This window comes from Aptenodytes forsteri, unplaced genomic scaffold, assembly GCF_000699145.1.
Source record: "Aptenodytes forsteri isolate BGI_AS27 unplaced genomic scaffold, ASM69914v1 Scaffold49, whole genome shotgun sequence".
NCBI lineage: Eukaryota > Metazoa > Chordata > Aves > Sphenisciformes > Spheniscidae > Aptenodytes > Aptenodytes forsteri.
Window position 1 is genome coordinate 5,649,130 of NW_008795125.1, and position 19,838 is coordinate 5,668,967.

The window sequence follows — 19,838 nt, forward strand, 5'->3', positions numbered from 1 at the left end:
CTGACCCCAACTGACCACAGGGATATCCCACACCATATGGCGTCGTGCTCAGCATATAAAGCTGGGGGAAGAAGAAGGAAGGGGGGGACGTTTGGAGTGATGGCATTTGTCTTCCCAAGTAACTGTTATGCATGATGGAGCCCTGCTTTCCTGGAGATGGCTGAACACCTGCCTACCAATGGGAAGGAGTGAATGAATTCCTTGTTTTGCTTTGCTTGCACACACGGCTTTTGCTTTACTTATTAAACTGTCTTTATCTCAACCCACGAGTTTTCTCACTTCTACTCTTCCAATTCTCTCCCCCATCCCACTGTGGGGGGAGTGAGCGAGCGGCTGTGTGGGGCTTAGTTGCTGGCAGAGGTTAAACCATGACAGTGTCCTAACTGAAAGAGACCCAAGTCCCTTTGCTCTTTCATGTCCTTTTCACAGGAAAAGTAAGCAAATAATGATCTTTCATTTACATACCTATTATTATTGCTCCCCTATTTTCTTCCCTTCAATTGGAAATCACAGTAAGAGGTGGCATAGATTTTAGCATTTGAGGGCAGGGAAGGGAAAAATACTGTTTCATATAACTAAAAACTAGTTGAGTATTCAGAAACTGCCATGTACAACATTTTTGACTTCAAGAGGTAGCAATTTAGGAGCCATTAAATATCAGTTGGGCCATCAAGGCCAGTCAGTGTCTTTCAATGTAAACCAACCACTGTACTTGAACTTTATAACCATATTGAATGAATGACCTCTGGATTTATCTCACATTTTGAAACAAATTAAAAAAATGTAATGCCTCTGGCATGAAGAACCAGGCATCACAGAAACCTGTTATGTCACAAGAACAGAGAAGGTATCGGTGACTTTAGCACCTTCTCCAAGAAAGTCTGAATAAAATGCAACTTGCCGTTAGAGCGGGGTGTACTGGAATCTACAGGTGCTGCTGGCATCTTTGTTTTTTCATTACACTTTGGGTCTGTTTTCTTACACCCAGGAACAGAGTTCTGCTTTGGCATTACACGGTAGTAAGATGGAGCATACTTTGAAGAGCTACAACCTTGCAATAAAGAACAGATAGCAAAGAATTATGTCTTGCATTGTTGGTTACAAATACCGAGACAAGTCTCAAAATCCTTAGCATCAAAAAACATACCTCTTTTCTTACGAGATTCTTGAATTTCTTCACAGCGTTGTTCAAAATCTTCATCCATTTCTTCCCTCACTATGGCGTATGCAGTATCTCTCAAGGTACAAGCTCTGTGCCTAATGAGACGATCTGAAATTTTACAGTCAGAACTGAGTATTTTCTACCAGCCAATGAAATCCTTCATTTTGATCACTCAGAAAGATTTTGTTCTTGTCATAGGTGGGTTCTGAAAGGTTATCTCAATGAATATTTTCAGCGTAACAACATAAAAGTTAATTATTAAAGCAAAAGCACTAGTTACTGATCAACACTTCCGTCACAATTTCATGCCCAAGTAGTTTAATGCTACAACATTTACAACCTGGCAAGAAATGCTCTCTGTGGATGTTTAAAATGATCTAATCCCAAGTCTACTGTCCACAGACAACATTTATCATTTATACATTTGAATTTTTTCCAAATTAAGGATAAAAACACATCCTCACCTCCAGGATCTTTATCTGGGTTGTACTCTAAAGCATTGTTACAGATTAGATCGATGTCTTTTAGAAAATCTCCTGCAGTTAGGTACTGGTGCAAGTCAATTTTAGAGAGAACTGCCGAAAGGTCCATGGGCTGTTTAATAACTGCGTCATAATCGGGTACCTACAAATGAAATATATGTGCTCAGAGATTTAACACAGTATCTACCAAAATTAATTATTTTAATAAAGTCAAATAAAGTACTTCTTAAAAACCCCAAATATTTATGACACATCAAAGATGCAGAAATTAACCAGTTAGTTTCTTGAAAATAGAAGGGCTATTTCAACTGTCTTTGAAGAGACAGACTAGAAGAGGGAAAAAAAGAAGCAGGGAGGTCAGAAGCATATGTGGGGCAGAGAAGGGAACAGACACCCAGAGTGGGATTCATTTCACTTCGCTTCAGAAAATCACAGCAAAGAAACCTTTCTTGGTAAAGTCACCCAAGATCTCTTTGTTGTTGGCAGCAAGAAAAAGGCTGCAGGAATTGCACCTTTGAAGTATCTACCCTAGGCATCTACTTTAGAATGAGATAAGTGGACCCAGAGGTGCCGATTTCTTTACTCAGACCATAAAAGGAGCCTAATGACTAGTTTAGATGAGGACATCTATGTTTAGATTATTCACATCTCAGAAACGAGAAGTAAAGGGAAAGACAAGTCAGTGGATGCTTAGGGGAACAGGACTTTGCTGAAACACAAAGCTATATTAAAACTACAGCTGACTTTGGAGTATATGCCCCTGGCTTAGACTTATTCAATAAATGAAATGAGAAAAAGAGACGTAAGAAGTGTATGGGAGGAAGAAGAAACCACAGAGCCCTTATGGTTGATCTTATACTGAGGAGCTCCAGAGGAAACAGAGAATAGAATCTTAAAATTTATTTTAAAAACTGCTGCTTCTACTCCTGTTCTCACAGAAACTATTGACAGTCAATTAAAGAGCTTTAGGCTTTATTAAAACAGTCCTATAGATACTGTTTATAATTATAAAGAAAGCGATCTCTCTGCTTTTCAGTGCTGTAACATGCCTACATATCAAAGCCTTTTCATGAGCGAACTGTGTTGGCATTTGGTCTAACTGGCAGCTGGACTAGATGATTGTTGTAGGTCACTTCCAACTGACATACTCTAAAGTTCTAAAGATGTTTTAGAAGGAAGCCGGGGCTTTCAGTGAATATTCAAATAACAGACATTTGAGAGGCTCAAGGCGTCAGCAAAAGTAAAAGCAAAATTCACTTCCTGCTTCTTGAAAAATCAGAATAATACAGTCCTAAAAACAAAGATAAACCTTCCTATAAAGAGCACACAAACACTGAGAAATACAAACACAGAGAAATTATGGATACACGCAGATAAAATGGTATTACAGATCAACACTAATTTACCTCCTCTGGGTCAACAGGCTTTGTAAATGCTCTGAAACGTCTGTCAACGGCAAGTCTATGTGTCACATCCCTTAAGAAAATCCTAAGTTCACGCAACGTATCCTCCTCCTGCTCCTCCAGTTGTCTCATTTCCTCCTCTGTCAGCTGTCGAGGCTTAGGCGGCGGTGCTACAGGCAGTACTTCCAATGTCCGCCAAGCTTAAATTAATCAGCAACTTTTAGTCAATTTATGGTACTCAAATACAAGCATATGAAAAATTACTGATAGAAAATTACCACCAAAGCAAATGCTGTATAGCTATTAACTTACAGTTAGCAAAGTTTTATATGTAGAATATCCTCACCTGCGTTGTTTTTTGATGCAGGAGGTTTAGCAGCTTGATTTACAACTAAGTCCTCAAAAAACGTTCTTCTTTCTTCCTTATTAGGCAACTGGATTTTGAAAACTTCTTTATAATCATTAATAAACAATTCTTTTATCTAAAGCATGAGGAGAAAAGATATTTCAGATATAAGGCCACACAAATTCATATTCTATTCCAAAAAGATGAGTACCTTTCTAAATTAAACTGAATAATCATCTGGATAAGACAAACTGTGAAAAGCTATCTTCTTGGCCTTAAAAGGCTAGATTTGCTAACATGGCAAATTAAAATATCTTCTCTAAGGAACACCTCTAGAGTTAAAGCTCAATGAAGGGACCATATGATACACTGATAAAGTGGTGACATTCACCACCTCTAACTGCTTATTTTGTATTTACCTGCCTTGCTATCCTTTAGTTTGAATCTTTATGGCAGCTATAGAGGGAACAGGCAGGGTTCAGGACACAAGTGCGGACTTTTTGGTAAGGTGGGTTTTTTTTTTTTTTAAATTAATTTAAATGAGGTGTCTGAAGTTGCATACTTCCAAGTTTTACTCCATTTTTCAATCTCTACTACCAGAAGGTACGGAAGGAATTTCAAGACTTATTTTAGAAGGAATTTATTAACAGTATAAAAACTTCTGTAGAAAGTTAAGCCCTTTCAAAGCATTTGATGATAAACACATCTAAGTAACCCCCTCCTCCCCCCCCAGTAACCGAGACAAAATAATCAGAGCAGCATATTCACATTCTGAACACCTTCCTTTAATGCAACTCTCAGATCTCTAGAAAGCTAAGTATGTACTCTTACTGAATTTTGTTAAGGAATACAACTAAAAATTGATTTCTGAGTTAATTAAACAGAAGTTTGAACTTAGCTTTCTAATTTGTAAAGCTTTCACCTATATGAAGAAAGAAATTGAAACTTTTATTAAAGAATTTAAGTTTGAAATTACATTCCATCATTCACAGTGTGACCACCGTACTTTATCAGTAAAAATATCTTTCACGTTCCTGTAAAAATACCTTTTTCCCATTTACATTTCAAGCACCATATATTCTTGACTAAGTACATACCTAACCATCTTGAAGTCACTGGAATTATTATCTGAAGTAAATTTATACATCTGTCTAATAAGCAAGAGTGTGTGAGAAGGGGGAAAAAGTTTGGTCCAAGTCAATCTCTTTACTCAGAAAACATTTTAGACAAATGCTTTCAGCATTGTTTTGTCTAAGCAAATTTTAAGAGACCTGGTTAAGGTGCCTGAGTAATAACAGTGTGAATTTGCTTAAGAGTGCACAGTACTCCAATGCTTAAAGGATTTATAAATTAACAAGAAATTGAAAAAAAAGAAAAGTATCAACAGAAATACCTCTTTTGGGAGATCTGCGTGACACACATCAGATGTTGCAAGCAGCAAAACTGGAGCAAATGTTGGAATGTTCTGCAGTAGTGTTGTAAAAGTAGCTTTCAATGTAGCTCCAACAGCCTCCCACCACAAATGGATATGTGGGATATAAATTATACTTGGTGCTGTTCTTTGAGCTTCTTGCATCAACTGGTAAAATGAAAGCTTGGATAAGAAAACTAAGCCATGTAGAATAGGCTAATAAACAACTACATATCAGTCAAACTGTCTTACGAAATAGGAGTACATGAAGCCAAAACATCAAAACAAACCAACAAAAGAACAACTCCTTAACAATAAGGTAAAATTTTCACTTTGACTCAAATATAGACATTGCTACGCAGACAGAAACAGACCTGAATCTCTGCCTGATTTCAAAACTACTTAGGCGTAACATAACTCCTAAAGAGCCTCACAACTCAGCTGGTGTGGTAGCGTGCCTGAAAGAACAAGACTAACCCTTCAGCAAGATGGATTAGTCTGGGTAAATCGCTACACGACTGCGACTACACCATTTTCAGTTCAGAGCGGGCACATATCCAAGTCAGTCTGGAGCACAGTCTGAACGAAGAAAGACCTATGTGAAAAGATGAGGGCTGACACAGTAAAAAAAGCCTGGTTACAATTCATAATTTCAAGTACGTTTTATAAGAGGTGACCAGTCTTTAGCCTGCCTGAATAGCTAAATCACTCACTGCCTCTCATTACCAAAGGATCCATCAGACCAGATTACGTGCTTTGGAAGACCACAAGGCATTGCCTACAGGTGGTACCTCAATCACAGAAGAGGACATGCATCTACCGCATGAGGGAAGTGGCAACAGTCCTTTCACATGACAAATTTCTCCGTGCACCCTTTCAGATTATGAATATTCAGGGAGTTCCTGTCACAAGATGGGAAGCGCATGTGGTATATCCAGGCAGCGACTAGACATGGCAGTTATATGATTGCAAATGCAACCATCACATAACAAAAAAGGAACTGTTCCTCTTATGTGACAAATGAGTATCCAGTCATGTAACATGTCCGTCCGTCCTTGTACAGCTCTCAAATGCTGCTACTAAAGGTCAAAATATTTTAATACAGTGATGCCAAACAACAAAATGGATTTCCTGCCTAAAAGTGAAAAGGAAAACAGCACTGAATCTGCTTATATTTCATTTTCCTAGTTAAGAAAGACACACCAGCGTACAAATGTAAGCGTTCCATGAATTTTAATGCTTTTACTGCATATATGGCAGCAGTAGAAGCTGTATATGTAAAAAAAGAAACTTCTTTTCCCCAAAACCTTGATTGCCTTACAAATATAATAAAAAACAAGGCTACAAAAAGAGCATGACACGCAGTCAGGCTGATGCAGAGCCATCTACTGGGAGCACAGAATCTTAAGAAGCAATGAAAACAACTTTCTGGATCCCACCGAGATGGGCAGGATTTCTTGCCATAAACAGGGGTTTATTAGCAGCACCTCCCAGCTTCCCGAGCTGCAAGCAACATCTTCACTGTTTAATATGGAATGGAAAATATGGCCATGTACAACATCCTTATGCGGTATCATTCGATCTAGAAGAAAAGTGGATTTTCAGACAGAAGTAAACATAGCAGCACATTCAAACCAGGCCACCTCCATTAACAATGAATTTTGCTTACTTTACTAGTTTATGTACAGTCCGTGAATCCTATGAGATTAAAGAAAAAAAAAAGATACCTGTGCACATGTTTCTTCCGGTGATGTGATGCTAACAAACAAAACGGATAGGTCTAGTGTATAAACCGGAAACTTTTCCAGGGCGTGTATTACTGCAGGTGCCAAATGAGAAGCTTGCCCATATCCTGGCTCTCCAACTAGTAAGAACCGTGGCCTGCAAGATGTTGGCTGGTAATAAGCATTTCTAGAACAGTAAGAAGAAAATAAGTTTAAAAATGAAGTGATGAATAGGCACACAGATGTTAAAGGTTTTTTCCTATACTTTTTTTTTTTTTCGGTAAATACTCTCCATATTCCAGCAAATAACAAGCTGGTCTGTGATCAGGAAGACTATCAAAGCCCATTTTCTTACAAACTTGTACCATACCTCCCCTAAGAAATCCTGCCAATCCCCAGCACGTCTGCTATTTGTTTGGCTGGGTTAAGTAACAGCTCTTAAATGACACAGGGGGACTGTCCAGCTAAATACACACACAACTGGTCAGTAACCTGGTATGAGGGAGAATAACAACTCTCTCTCAGCACACACCAATCTGGATCTCTTCACTGCCTGTACACACCGATTTTTAGTAGGTCTTGACTTTAAGTAACTGTGAGATCTCTACATCTGTCAAGTTTAGCTGAAATTTGGCCGTAGTTACTGGAGATAGTGGGAACGAAGGAGCAGAACAACATTTCTAGAAAAAAACTAACATGGGCACTGAAATACATTAGCTGTATCTGAAGAAGTACACAATTGGATTGGTTAAATTACAGCAGTACACTAAGTACATATAAGATTTGTATTTATTTTGTTCAGTCATTCTAATTGTTTCATCTTTGAATTGTGTATTAATTTCCTAGTAAGCTTGCCTTACTAGCATGAAACACATTTGTGAAGAGCAATACAATACTGTTGTACCTTTGCTGGCTGAAGTCAAAGATCCTAGAGACCTAACCAAGCTCAGCAGGTCAGAAGATTTTCTGGACGGCACAGCAACAGAAGTTGAGAAAAATAACTGACCCAACAGTGACAAGAATGATCTATTTTTTCAACTGTTGGCTTATATGACTTCCACATTAAAATGTCAAAAGATTAACATAAACTTAGTAGGTTAAAGGTACAAAATGCAGACACTGTTTAAGTTTTTCTCACAGTGCTTTAACAAACCATTTCTCAATTTTGTTTCTGCTACATAACTCGCTACTGGTTAAACAATCTTGGAAGGCAGAAGGGCAAAAGATGGCTACACAAATCCATATAGGTTTTTTCGTTAAAAGGACAGACAGCACATTTCTTTGGTCTTTCAAGGAATACCATGGATTAAATCAACACGTTCTAACAGTCTGTGGACCACTTTGACTTAGGAAAAGAGGGCTGGGCCGTTCAGTTTGATGGGTTATGGCAGCGTACTCCATTAGAACATTAGTACCCAGCTGGATCTTCATGCTTACTTCTTGCAAATACTGATCACACCCCCCCCATTTTACTCCTTCATCTGCCACCTCTCACACCAAAACTGTTTACAGACCCAGCCATCTTAAAAATGTAAACGTAAAGGGGACAAACATTTACCTGCTAAAATTGAGGAATTTTTCCTTTTGTCTACCGTGCATTTTATGCGTTGGCTTATCTTCAAAGATTGATGGTGATTCCTCATCACTGTCAATTGCATAATTTCTTAAAATATGATTTAAACTGTCTGAAAGACAAGAGAGGTTTGTTAACTTTCCTGAATAGTCCCTATCTCGCTCTTGCATTAATACAGCTTCTAAATCAGTGCTGGAAACCCCTTATCTTGTATTTCTTCATTTGAGGGCACACACTGAATGCTATTGTCTGAAGAGTTCATCCTACCACAGATCTGAGGAGATTGCGCAAGTCTCTACAAAGCTGTCCTACGTCCCATGATTTGCATAAGGTATATCTCTCTGTTGGTGAAAACTTGGAGTTTTTTTCCTTAGAATAAAGATGATTAGGACTAACTTCTGTAGTTCCCAGACACCTGAAAAACCCTACAAGGCCACTTCTTTCTGGAGCAGGTTCCCCCACTGGAAGTGAGGGAATTAAGTGAACATGATGGCCACAGACTTCCAGTTGTCTAGTACTAATGAGTCAGAATATACAGACCAACAGATCTTCTAAATAAGGCTCCTGAAAGATCACTGAAGAAGGAGATAATGGAAGGTGGACAACAGAGAGGGGATGCAATTACCAATCCCCTAGTCTCTCTGCTTGTATTTTGTTGATGGATTTCTGCCTCTATTTTACCAATGCAAACTTATCTCCCAGATCTACTGAGAGTAATACTGGTAGGATAGTGGAGTGAGTTTATCAGTTTATTTGCTCTCACCAACTGACATACTGTCCTGGTTCCGGCTGGGATAGAGTTAATTTTCTTCCTAGTAGCTGGTATAGTGCTGTGTTTTGGATTTGGCATGAGAATAATGCGATAATACACTGATATTTTAGTTGTTGCTCAGCAGTGTTTATACTAAGTCAAGGACTTTTCAGATTCCCATGCTCTGCCAGGTGCACAAGAAGCTGGGAGGGGGCACAGCCAGGACAGCTGATCCAAACTGCCCAAAGGGATATTCCATACCATATGATGTCATGCTCAGTACATAAACTGGGGGGGAGTTGGCCAGGGAGCAGTGATCACTGCTCGGGGACTGGCTGGGCATCGGTCAGCAAAACTGCTCCCCCTCTCCGTTTGTTTCCCTTTTAATTAGAATTTTTTTTTTTTTTTTAATTTCAATTATGAAACTGTTCTTATCTCAACCCACAAGTTTTCTTACTTTTGCTCTTCCAATTCTCTCCCCCCTCCCAATGTGGGGCGGGGGAAAGGGTGAGCGAGCAGCTGTGTGGTGCTTGGTTGCCGACTGGGGTTAAACCACAACACGAACTAAACCTGATCAGGGCTGATGCAGTCAGGAACGTGAGCTCACATATGCTATGCAAGCCAAGCCCCAAAGTATACACTACTAAAACATTCTGATCTCACGTGCAAGTGTACAGTGTCATCCACAAACATTTATATTAAGAGACTATGGTTAAAAATCATGATAGCTAAAACCAGTATTTAGCTTAAACCACTTATACTTCTATTGTGGTCCTGACATTCTTCAGACAGGAATTGGAAGCATTCATGTAAAAATGCCCTTCTCCCCCCATTTAAATATTTATTTTGAAAGAGGCACCTCATACATTAAACCTTAAATCCATCTGTACAAATGATAAATATGTTAACTACTGTCAGAAACAGGGTGCTCTAGTAGAGAATGCATAGTTCTCTACTGTGTATTGTAAGTCATTCACAGCTCCCATCCAGCACTTCAGTTTAGAATCCAGAATAAAAACTATAGACGATATTCCTAAAATAAAGGCATGCACATGCATATTATAAAATTCTACTGTTATTACAGCTGAGAGGTTTGTGTATGTTGATTGCACAAATCAGAAGTTTTTGCTTTGGCAGAATTTTAAAGAAGTGGGTCTTATTGTTATACCTTGCTGTTGTTCCTTCTTTAGTGCAAGCGCTCCATGGGGAAATACTCTCTGCAAGGCTTGTAAAATTCTTGCTAGTGTGTTTTCAAGCAGTGGTTTTGAAACAGGTGATAGCGCTCTCCCAGGTGAAGCCACAGCCCTCTGTGAAGCTGGAACAGTCTTCTGCATAGCCATGACAAAATCCTTTGCTGTTATTTTAATAGAAGCGATATCTAACTGCAGTTTCTCACTGCTTTTGTATATCTGAGGATAGTGGCGGCGCAAAGCACAGAGGGCAGCTTCAGCACATAAGGATTTAATATCAGCACCACAGTATCCTAATAAACAAAACAAGAATCAAATGTTACGTCAGTCTCAGGCAACACAGAAGTCAAGGCCAAGGTTTCCAAAGTGAAACACTGAAAGACTTTGTATGCAGCCAAAAATTAACAGGTTGAGAAAGAATTAAGAGTTACTGCACTGCAGAGAAGTTTTGTTATGTGGCTCGCAGCCTGATACCCTGCACTTATGAAGCAGCCTCCTAATCAAAGCTTTGCTCCTGAGGAAGATGCCCCAAGCCCATTCAATGTTCTGAGAGACAAAAAGAAAATTAAAAGAAAAGAAGCATCTAACTTTGTTTGCTCCCAAGGCATGCCAGGTCGGGTACTGCCTGGTACAAGCTCAGATTCCTTAGGACTCAGTCACCTGCAGTAACTCACTTTCTTTTCAAACTTACCAACACATTTTTCAGCTAGCTCTTCAAGAAACACGTCCAATGGCTTAGGGGTCCAGTCTCGTGTGTGAATCTTGAAAATCTCTTTTCTAGCCTGGAAACAAAATGGTTGCACTTTAGTTTGTCCTAAGTTTTCTCCTAAAAAAAAAAAAAACCCAAAACAAAACAACACAAACCCCCAAACCCCCTCACATTAATACAAATACTTTTCTTATCTGCTAAACTTTAAGTATTTTAAAGTTCAGTTAATATGCTCTCTGCTTTTTCAAGCAGGAAATTTAATAATTCTCAATTTGTTACATTAAACTCTTTCTGGGGGCCTGCAGTGAAATAAGAGGCATTTATAGCTTCCGTAAAAAGTAAGTTTCCACAAGTATGAGACCTAATGATCCTGAGGGAAAAAAAAAAGCAAACACACACCCCACACTTATCTGCAAACAGAGATTTTTCACCAAAGAAAATTCTGCAAATCTAGCAAAATTTCATGGTGACAGTCTCATTAGTTCATCAAATTTCCTTTTCTGCCAGTTCATTCAAGGAAAACAGTCCTAGCACTACATTTCAAATTGCTAAAATTACTACAAAGAAGAACCGTAATTATGACTCAAACTACTGTTACTGATCCAGAAAATGTCAAAACGTTGCCTATCTTCATCTCTGATCTTAGCAAGACTTTCATTTAAGTATTTCCTGGTACACAGATTAATAATGGCAGATTTCTAGAATTCTTCCACAGTAGGGAATCATGTATTATATCTGTTTCATGGCACCTCCTCTCCTGGTTCCTGAAAGCAGATAAAAACTGGAGACAAACGTCTGTGTTAAATACACTTTTCAGTGCACTTTTACTAGCCTTCAAATCAATAAGCATTTTATCCTTTTTCCAAAAAGTGCTAATAAAAGAAAAAGAAGTATCAGTGATAGCCAGAGAAAAACCACAAAAACAGGGTTCCAGGTTTGCACACTATCTCCCCCCCCCCCCAATTTTTTTTGGTTGCTATATACCTATTTTTTCATTGCTTAGCTATTGCCATTGAACTAAAAGCTTCCCAAGCCCTGCACCTGTGCAGCATACTTCACATCTTTGTCCAACTCCCTGTTAATAAGTACCAGTAAGAATGTCAGATCCCAAAATACTTATAGGTATCTCCCAGGATACCCAGCCTGGGAACAATCCAACACAGGTACGTCCACTATCCATTCATAAACCAAGAACTGAGAGCAAGAGCACTTCAGGGTGAAAGTGCCTAAGTGGATTAAATAAGAAAGCAAACGTGAACCACTTTGGGAATGAAAAACTTTAGTTTGCTGCAGCACCAGCCTTGATAAAAGCTTTTGTTAGCAAAAAGGAATTCTTGCGTGCACACCATTTCTTTCATTTTCAAGATGAGATAGCAGGAATTTATAGCTAATTCAGACATTCATTCTTACTTAAACATTTCAGTGACTAGCAGCACCCCATTTTCTTGGCTGGTCACAGTGAAACCAAAACTAATTATAGAACTAACTACTTGTTGAAATCATCTTAATCATATATATTCAGTACCAGATCTGCCCTCCACAGTACAATGCAGTCTCTCCAGATCCCTCTTTTGTCCGAGTTGTACAATACTGATTTCGACTTCAGCTGCTCCATGATACTGCACTGTTATGTGGTTTTGTTATAAAGATGGACTTTGCCACATTAGCATTAAGGCTGTTTAAGTTCTGACCTCTTTATTTGGCAAGCTGAAGAGGAATTCTCGATCAAAGCGTCCAGGTCTTCGTAAAGCAGGATCTATAGAATCCAGTCTGTTGGTGGCTCCGATTACCACAATCTCTCCTCTGCTGTCTAAGCCATCCATAAGTGCCAGAAGTGTTGATACAATAGAGCTAACAGAAAAATATAATCTTCATTCACTGGTTTAGTAAATTTCATTACGTTCTACATGACCTTCTCCAATGATCACTCAAAAAGGACAAGCTTTTACTGATGAGATGCCGATTAGTGAAAGAGTCATTTTAAGACATAAAAAAATAGATAAGGTAACACAGGCCTTGTGCTGATATCAAGCTTAGTGAATTGTTTTCAATTATTGTTTAAAAATAATCTGAAATTTAGTAGCATTTAATTACTAGTTTTCAGGACAAATGAATGCGTCACAAAGTTAAATAGGTTGTGGTCTTCTTTTCACAAAGATCAGATAGCTTCTATGTAGATACAAAAAATGTACTACCTATGAATTTGGTCTTGTTTACTGGACCGCACAGGAGCAAGACCATCTATCTCATCAAAGAAAATAATTGACGGTTGCATCTGGTAGGCCTAGAATGAAAACACAGGAATATTGACATAAGTAAAACAGCACTATTTTAAAGAGAAAAAGCATGAAAAACATTACGGTTGGAAAGTCACTGGAACTAGATCTTTCAGACTAGCATCAGGGATCTCTGCTAATTGAACTCATGGAGTAAGTGGCACGAGTAACAGAAGACAGCACCCTATGTCAACCCACTGAGACTGGGTGACAGGAAACAAATCATACCAGTACTTTTTACAGCTGTTTGGCAACCACCGAGAACAGAGCCAGGACTTAATTCAATTACAAGTTCTGGAAGCAAGCTTCCATTATGAATTGAAATGACCATGCTTTCAGCCTGCATCTGTTTCCCTCTGATCTAAAGCCACCATCTCTTGCCCCTTGAAACCTTTTTTGTGGCCAGTGTTTGGGTTTTTTTGTTGGTTTTCTTTGGGTTTTTTTTTGGGGGGGGTGGGGGGTTGCTTTGTGAGGTTTTCTTGTTTGTTTTATTAATCTTTCCCAATACATCTCAAGTTTCCAAGCCCCTTAAAAAACGCACTGAAAAAGGAAACACTGACGAATCCGTTTCAGTGGAAGGAACTGACAAAACACGAGAAGGAGTGAGTTCTTAAAAATATTGGCCACAGAAAATTACAGTTAAAACTCGGACAGAACACATGGCACATTTCAACCTTACCTGATCAAATAATAAACGAAGCTGTCGTTCGGATTCCCCCACCCATTTACTCAGGCAGTCGGCACCTTTTCGCATAAAAAAGGCTATTCTCCTATCACCTTGGCTACATTCATTAGCAAGTGCACGAGCAACCAGTGTCTTTCCAGTCCCTGGTGGACCATAGAATAGACAGCCTCTGCAATTGAAAAAAAAAAAAAAAAAGCCCCGCCGGCACCTGGCGCCCGCCGGCACCCGGCACCGCCGCCGCTGCCCCCCAGCTGGGCCCCGCCGCGCCACACATGCACGGCGGTGAGGAAAAAAAAGAAAAAAAAAAAGAAAAAAAAAAAAAGAAAGATTCACATAAGAAAAAACCATCATGGAAAAGTACCTTTTACAACCCCCATCCCTAAAACATGCAACTGTTCTCTCCTAACCAAAACACTTCATATATAAGATAGCGATAACAGCTGAAGTGTGAGAAAAGTCAAAACAGATGGAAGTTTTGTGTTCCTACACAATTCAACAAGGCAGTAAACGAAATTAATGAAGAGGATAATGCAGATGTACAAAGCCTTGAGAAAAGATTGTAGTGTCCCAGAAGGACACTTCCAAAACTGCTGACAAACTAACAGGGGTGGTTATAGCACAGTGGAGCCAAACAAGAACAAACTTCAGCACAGAATCTGAGGCTGGGCTAACTTATGAATCACCAGTTCATTCTTCAATGATACACTGCATATTCATTCTTGTTTTCACAAAAAGCAGTATTTGATAGTGAAGCATTTCATTCTCCCTTAAAAAGCTTTAAGTTACTGGATTTGGTCTCCCAGACCACCCATTGCTGATGATAAATAAGGAGGAAGTCTAAAGCTGGGAGGGTATTCTGCATTTCAAGATAAATATAGCCATCAACTAGAAAAGCCAATGCACTGCTGTTTCAAAAAGAATTTCAATGAATAAAGAAGGAAAACACTGAAAGATTTTCGTTTCATTATTTGTAATACTTTTAAAGTTACTGAAAGTAAAGAATTTAAAGTCGTATTTCAATATACCATGATTGAGTTTTGCTGACAAAGAATATATAAAGCTAACAATTAAATCTCTAATAATTTCATTTCATAACACAGAACTAATTTAGCTGTGTAAGAAGTGGACAGATTCTTATTTTAGCCCAAGCACAACAAACACTGCAAGGTTCTAGTTGCAAGTCCTATCAATTGTAAAATTGATACCTGAGCACTTGAAAAAAGTGTCGGTGGGAGAGACAACTGGACTTCCAAGCAACAAATTACACGTGACTACCAGCAGATGATTCCTTCCTGCTTATAAACTAATCAAATTGACTTGTACATAGAACTCAAAACAAAAACACCCCAACCCCACCTTTTAAAGGCAAGACACTTTTAAAGTGTATTCTCACCACACAGCAAATCTTTGAACCTACATATATTCTGGATTCTATCCGGTTTTAAGAATTACTTTTTACTACTGCTAAAAAACCCCATCAACACTGCTGAAAATTTTGAAGCATGGAAACATATTGATACTGCAGTTGAATATTCTCCTGAAGACAGGTAAATTAGAATTTATAGTTTTAAACAATGTCTGTTACCTTGGAGGCTGAATTTTGAATCTCTCAAAGACTTCTGGGTAAAGCAATGGAAAAATGACCATCTCTTTTAAAGCTGAAATGTGGTCAGAAAGACCACCCACACCATCAAATCGTACCTAAAGATAAATTCAACAGAACACATTTCATATGTTAAAGAAAGTGGCGACCTTGATAAGGTTCCATCAGAAATTATGTGTCAGCACAAAGGAAATGTTCTAGGCAATTTTCAAATCGCTTGAGAGAAAACTGTAAATCAAGGTAGTTGTAGACAGCACGTTATTGAAAGCTTTCATAAGCAATGGAAACATCTCACTGACACAATGAACTAAAAATACTTACTGAACAATCTATTTGCATTGGATCAACATCAGCCAGACTTGCTCCAATTTTCATTCGATCCTTGTGAATTCCCTTTAACTCATCTTTCCGAAAGTTTAGTGGAAGACACCTGATTTGAATTAAGGAGACAAAGGTGCTTTCTAACTTAAGATGCAGCTGGAAGATTTTTGCTTTTATAATGATGCCAAGTGAATGCAGAAGACCTTATAAATGAGCATAAACTTCCTAAATAGTTAAATATTCATTCAAATTGTTTTACATTTAATGTCCATGAGTAAATAAAGGAAAATGGTCACTCCAGACTTTGAACTGAGTTAATTATTTTAACAACTGTTAGCACTTACGAATATCCATGCCAGTCAACACAGCAAGCTTAGAACAAGTTCTTCCGTACGTGGAGACTGTGAACTGACCTTGATTTGTGTGATGGAAGAACCCCCCAAAACACACTGACATATTTCAAAGATTTTTTGCTTCTACATTCAAAAAGTTACAGCCCAAGGGGATATTTATTTCAGTGTGGATTAACATTATAAAGGCTGCCCACCACTGCTGGTCCTTCCCAAGGACTGTGGGATGTGTGTGCCAGAAGACACACGTCTGAAAGACATCTGGCTGAAAACTTATGTTAGATTGCTATTAGAATAGTTTTTCTAGAGCATTTGTTAAGTAACAAAACCTCCATCATTTCCTCTATTTATAACATTTTTTGTTATGGTGGTTTTCGTTCTGAATAAACTACTGTAAAGCACAGGAGCAGTAGAATTTTACACTAAAATATTACATAAAAATGTTCCTCCCCCATTCCCGCCTAGAAATCAAATTGCTTATCAAAAATCAATTCTAAAAATCCAATTTCAGAGAGTCCAGTTACAGTTGTCAGTACCAACAGATATAATTAAATATTGCCGCAATTTAGAAACTGTGCAAGATGAAGAGGATAACACTTCACGGTTAGGCAGATGCAAACTCCTCTCAAGTAGATTCCTCCCTCCCCTGTTCTCCAATTACATTAACCTCCTTAAATCTCTGTTATGGCTGTGCTTCCTACGCCTCTCAAAATGCTCTTCTTCATCAGATGAGGACGATGAGGAAGAGGATGTGGAATCGCTGTTGTGGACTGCATGTCTCCGTCTGCAAACATTTAAACAAACAAAAAAATTAAAGTACACACTAAGTAATATCAAAATTTAAGTGAATCTCAGAATTTACTTTGAGATCTATTAAGTTTCCAGATCATTGTACTCCTTATGAATCTGATTTCAAAGTACATTACATGACAGCAAAATTTAATTTTTCTTAGGAAGGTAAAATGTTTAACTAATCTGCAAAGAAATTTCATAAACAAATTACTCATTTTGTCCAATCTCTCTCTCTCACACACACAAATGGAGTTTCACTTAGCATTATGTGTCCACTCTGTGAAACATAAACCTTTTTAACTTATTAAAAATTTGGCTTCAAAAGCCCTTCCTTCCATAACTCTCTGCTTTCAAGGATGAAAGTGCTCATATCTAGGAAGAGATGGCATTCTCCATGCTCTAACGGCTTAGAGGATCCAAAACCCCTTTGTCTTCACTATTGCAATCCATAATTTATAATTTCATTTAGCATTTTTCTTGTTTAAGGATAGTTTCATACAGAAACATTAACTGATTCCAAAGAGAAACCAGTATTAGTATTTGAGTGATTAAAAAAAAAAAAACAAAAAACCACTAAAACTTACAGGCTTTCCCTCTAACTAAATTATCTTCAGTTTTAAGAAAATAATTTGTATCCTTCAAGATTAAATAGTCTGAGATTTTCAGAGGGAGATTCTGGCTTCAATTCCAGAACAAAAGAATTTCAGTTACACAATCTCAGCCACGACCTCCGTAATCACCTTATCAGTGACCACAAATACTGCATTTTGAAAAACCTAATGGCTAATAAAAAGTATAGTCTCCCCTTGCAACATTTGTTTTCTTTACACCCTCAGACTACCACAGCAGTAATCATACTGTTAATCTGTAATTACCACCAATCCGAAAACCCTTGAAAGCATTATTCAGTAATGTGACTGACAGCACTATTGATAAATAAGAACTATCACTAACCATACACCAACCTGTTAGTTCTTTTGCAGCAAGCGCCTTGTGACTGAGCACTTCTAAATGAGTATCTCTGTCTGACAGGTGAAGACCGGCCCGAAAAAAATATCTTACGTTGTCTCGGTTCTGTTGAAAGCAAAGAATTTAGAATAATGTTACAAACAAGTTTAAGAGAAAGCAGGATAGTGAAAGAGGCAGAAAGTGTGATGTGTTTCACCCATCTCTAATTTCAGGGGAAATTTCAAGTGATTTGGGGAGGGATTTTTTTTTTTTAAATCGGTACATAGAAGTGAAAAAACACACACCTGCTTTTTAAGGAGAAGTGAAAACCACAAGAGTAAGATTATCAAGTCTGTTTAATTACTATTCTTTCAAGGATACATAGGTCATTTTTTTACTGAAAAACAATAAGTATGCCAAATGGCAAAGAAATACAATGTGCACAGGACACATGCATTTAATAAAATTTACTTGCAGAATGAAGGTATGAAATTTAAGTAGAAGTTGAGTGTGTGTATATATTTTCATTAAAAAAAACCCCTCACTTACATGCAAGAAATTAGCTCTTAAGAGAAACTGTGCATATAACCTACTTTCCAATGGAGCTTGATAGCGCTCAACAGTTTTCCTCTGTCGAAAGTCATAACGCTTTCGAGTGTCTTCACCATCATCATCATCTTTCTCTTCACTTTCTTCTGATGAAACTACTGTACATTGACATAACATTAAACTGTTTAAGTACTGTTGCAAAGTATATTAAATTCAAAATGCACTACACAGATGCCTATAGGTTTTACTATTACCTTCATTTTAATGACACAATAGATCTGAAAACCTGCAAAACCTTAAGACCAATTTATGCAAGACGCATTCCAGAAATTAAAAAACAGGGGACCATACATAGAGATATTGTTCTGTCCTCGCTGAAATTGCTGGGTGACTTCTCATCAGTCTTAGTAACAACAATTCTGTCATCTTGCTTAGCTAAGATGCAGCTCCTGTGAAAACCACTATTTCAGAAAGTAGTTTCTTGTTATTTTGAGAAAGTGTTTCAAGGAAATATTTTAATACTCTGTAGTGGTAAGACTAAACATGGTAATCTAAGCTCCAAGTCCTAGCTCTACCACAGGTTACATGAGCAATAATGGGCAAGTCACAGGTTTGAACTTCCCCAATCAGAAAATAATGTCAAATGCACACGGTTTATGCCACAAGCTTCTGTAAAATAACTTTAAGTTTTTTCATGAAATTTGGTAAGAATGCAAAGAACAGAGTATAATTATCTAGCAGGTTCTTAATAATACCCTCTCACATTAATAGCTGGACACCAGGTGAGGAATGTACATGCTCTGTTCACCTACCTGCTCACTAAAATTAAATAAATTTTATTCCTTGAAAAGCACTACCCTTTTTTTTCTTCCCCCCAAAAGGTCGCACTGCTTTTTGAATGCAAGATAAGTTACACAAGATATATAGACAGCACATAGAAAACTGAAAAATGATTTTGGCATCGCTACCATCCCCAGTCCTTGGTACTCCAACACTCCTGTCACAAAGGCATGAATTTCTCTGCTTTTCTGCTCCTCTAGTCCTTCCCCTTGCTCCACTCATCTTCTTTACACCAACCCTGACACACTTTCCCCACTCCTTCCTGGCATGCTTTTCATTATAAAAGTATATTTTAGGTTTTTCCTTATTTAAAATTCCAGAGTTTTCACTTTGATCACAAATTAATTGCCCCATACTCTTATTTCCCATTCAACATACTATTTAGAATTACTTTCTACAAGTCTCTCCTGACCAATACCCTGAGATCCACACACTTGAAACATGCCATATAGTTCCTCCCTCTAGACTGCCAATGCCTTGTATTAAAGCTGCTCTTATTAAAGCCCTGAGTTGATATACTCCTAACTACAACTCCAAATGATGAGTTAGCTGTCCTTCTCCCTTACCAGTCAAATGCCCTTGGCACACTTATAGAATCATAGAATAGTTTGGTAGCTGTCCTTCCCTTACCAGTCAAATGCCCTTGGCACACTTATAGAATCATAGAATAGTTTGGGTTGGAAGGGACCTCTCTGGGTGCCAGTGTTTCACCACCCACCACCC

General features: G+C 38.1%; 1 protein-coding gene across 1 annotated transcript in view; it reads right to left on the reverse strand.

Annotated features, from left to right (window-relative positions):
• ATAD2 (ATPase family, AAA domain containing 2) overlaps positions 1 to 19,838 on the reverse strand; it is a 45,331-nt gene that overhangs the window by 17,783 nt on the left and 7,710 nt on the right. The window contains exons 6-23 of the mRNA XM_009277223.2: positions 18,320 to 18,433; positions 17,744 to 17,852; positions 16,654 to 16,770; positions 15,637 to 15,745; positions 15,298 to 15,413; positions 13,707 to 13,881; positions 12,947 to 13,035; positions 12,443 to 12,602; positions 10,734 to 10,824; positions 10,021 to 10,335; positions 8,087 to 8,213; positions 6,532 to 6,715; positions 4,787 to 4,972; positions 3,394 to 3,529; positions 3,051 to 3,247; positions 1,627 to 1,786; positions 1,148 to 1,270; positions 902 to 1,051 (exon numbers count right to left, since the gene is read on the reverse strand). Coding sequence (XP_009275498.1) covers positions 902 to 1,051; positions 1,148 to 1,270; positions 1,627 to 1,786; positions 3,051 to 3,247; positions 3,394 to 3,529; positions 4,787 to 4,972; positions 6,532 to 6,715; positions 8,087 to 8,213; positions 10,021 to 10,335; positions 10,734 to 10,824; positions 12,443 to 12,602; positions 12,947 to 13,035; positions 13,707 to 13,881; positions 15,298 to 15,413; positions 15,637 to 15,745; positions 16,654 to 16,770; positions 17,744 to 17,852; positions 18,320 to 18,433 — 2,658 coding nt within the window. The remainder of the gene's footprint in view (positions 1 to 901; positions 1,052 to 1,147; positions 1,271 to 1,626; positions 1,787 to 3,050; positions 3,248 to 3,393; positions 3,530 to 4,786; positions 4,973 to 6,531; positions 6,716 to 8,086; positions 8,214 to 10,020; positions 10,336 to 10,733; positions 10,825 to 12,442; positions 12,603 to 12,946; positions 13,036 to 13,706; positions 13,882 to 15,297; positions 15,414 to 15,636; positions 15,746 to 16,653; positions 16,771 to 17,743; positions 17,853 to 18,319; positions 18,434 to 19,838) is intronic.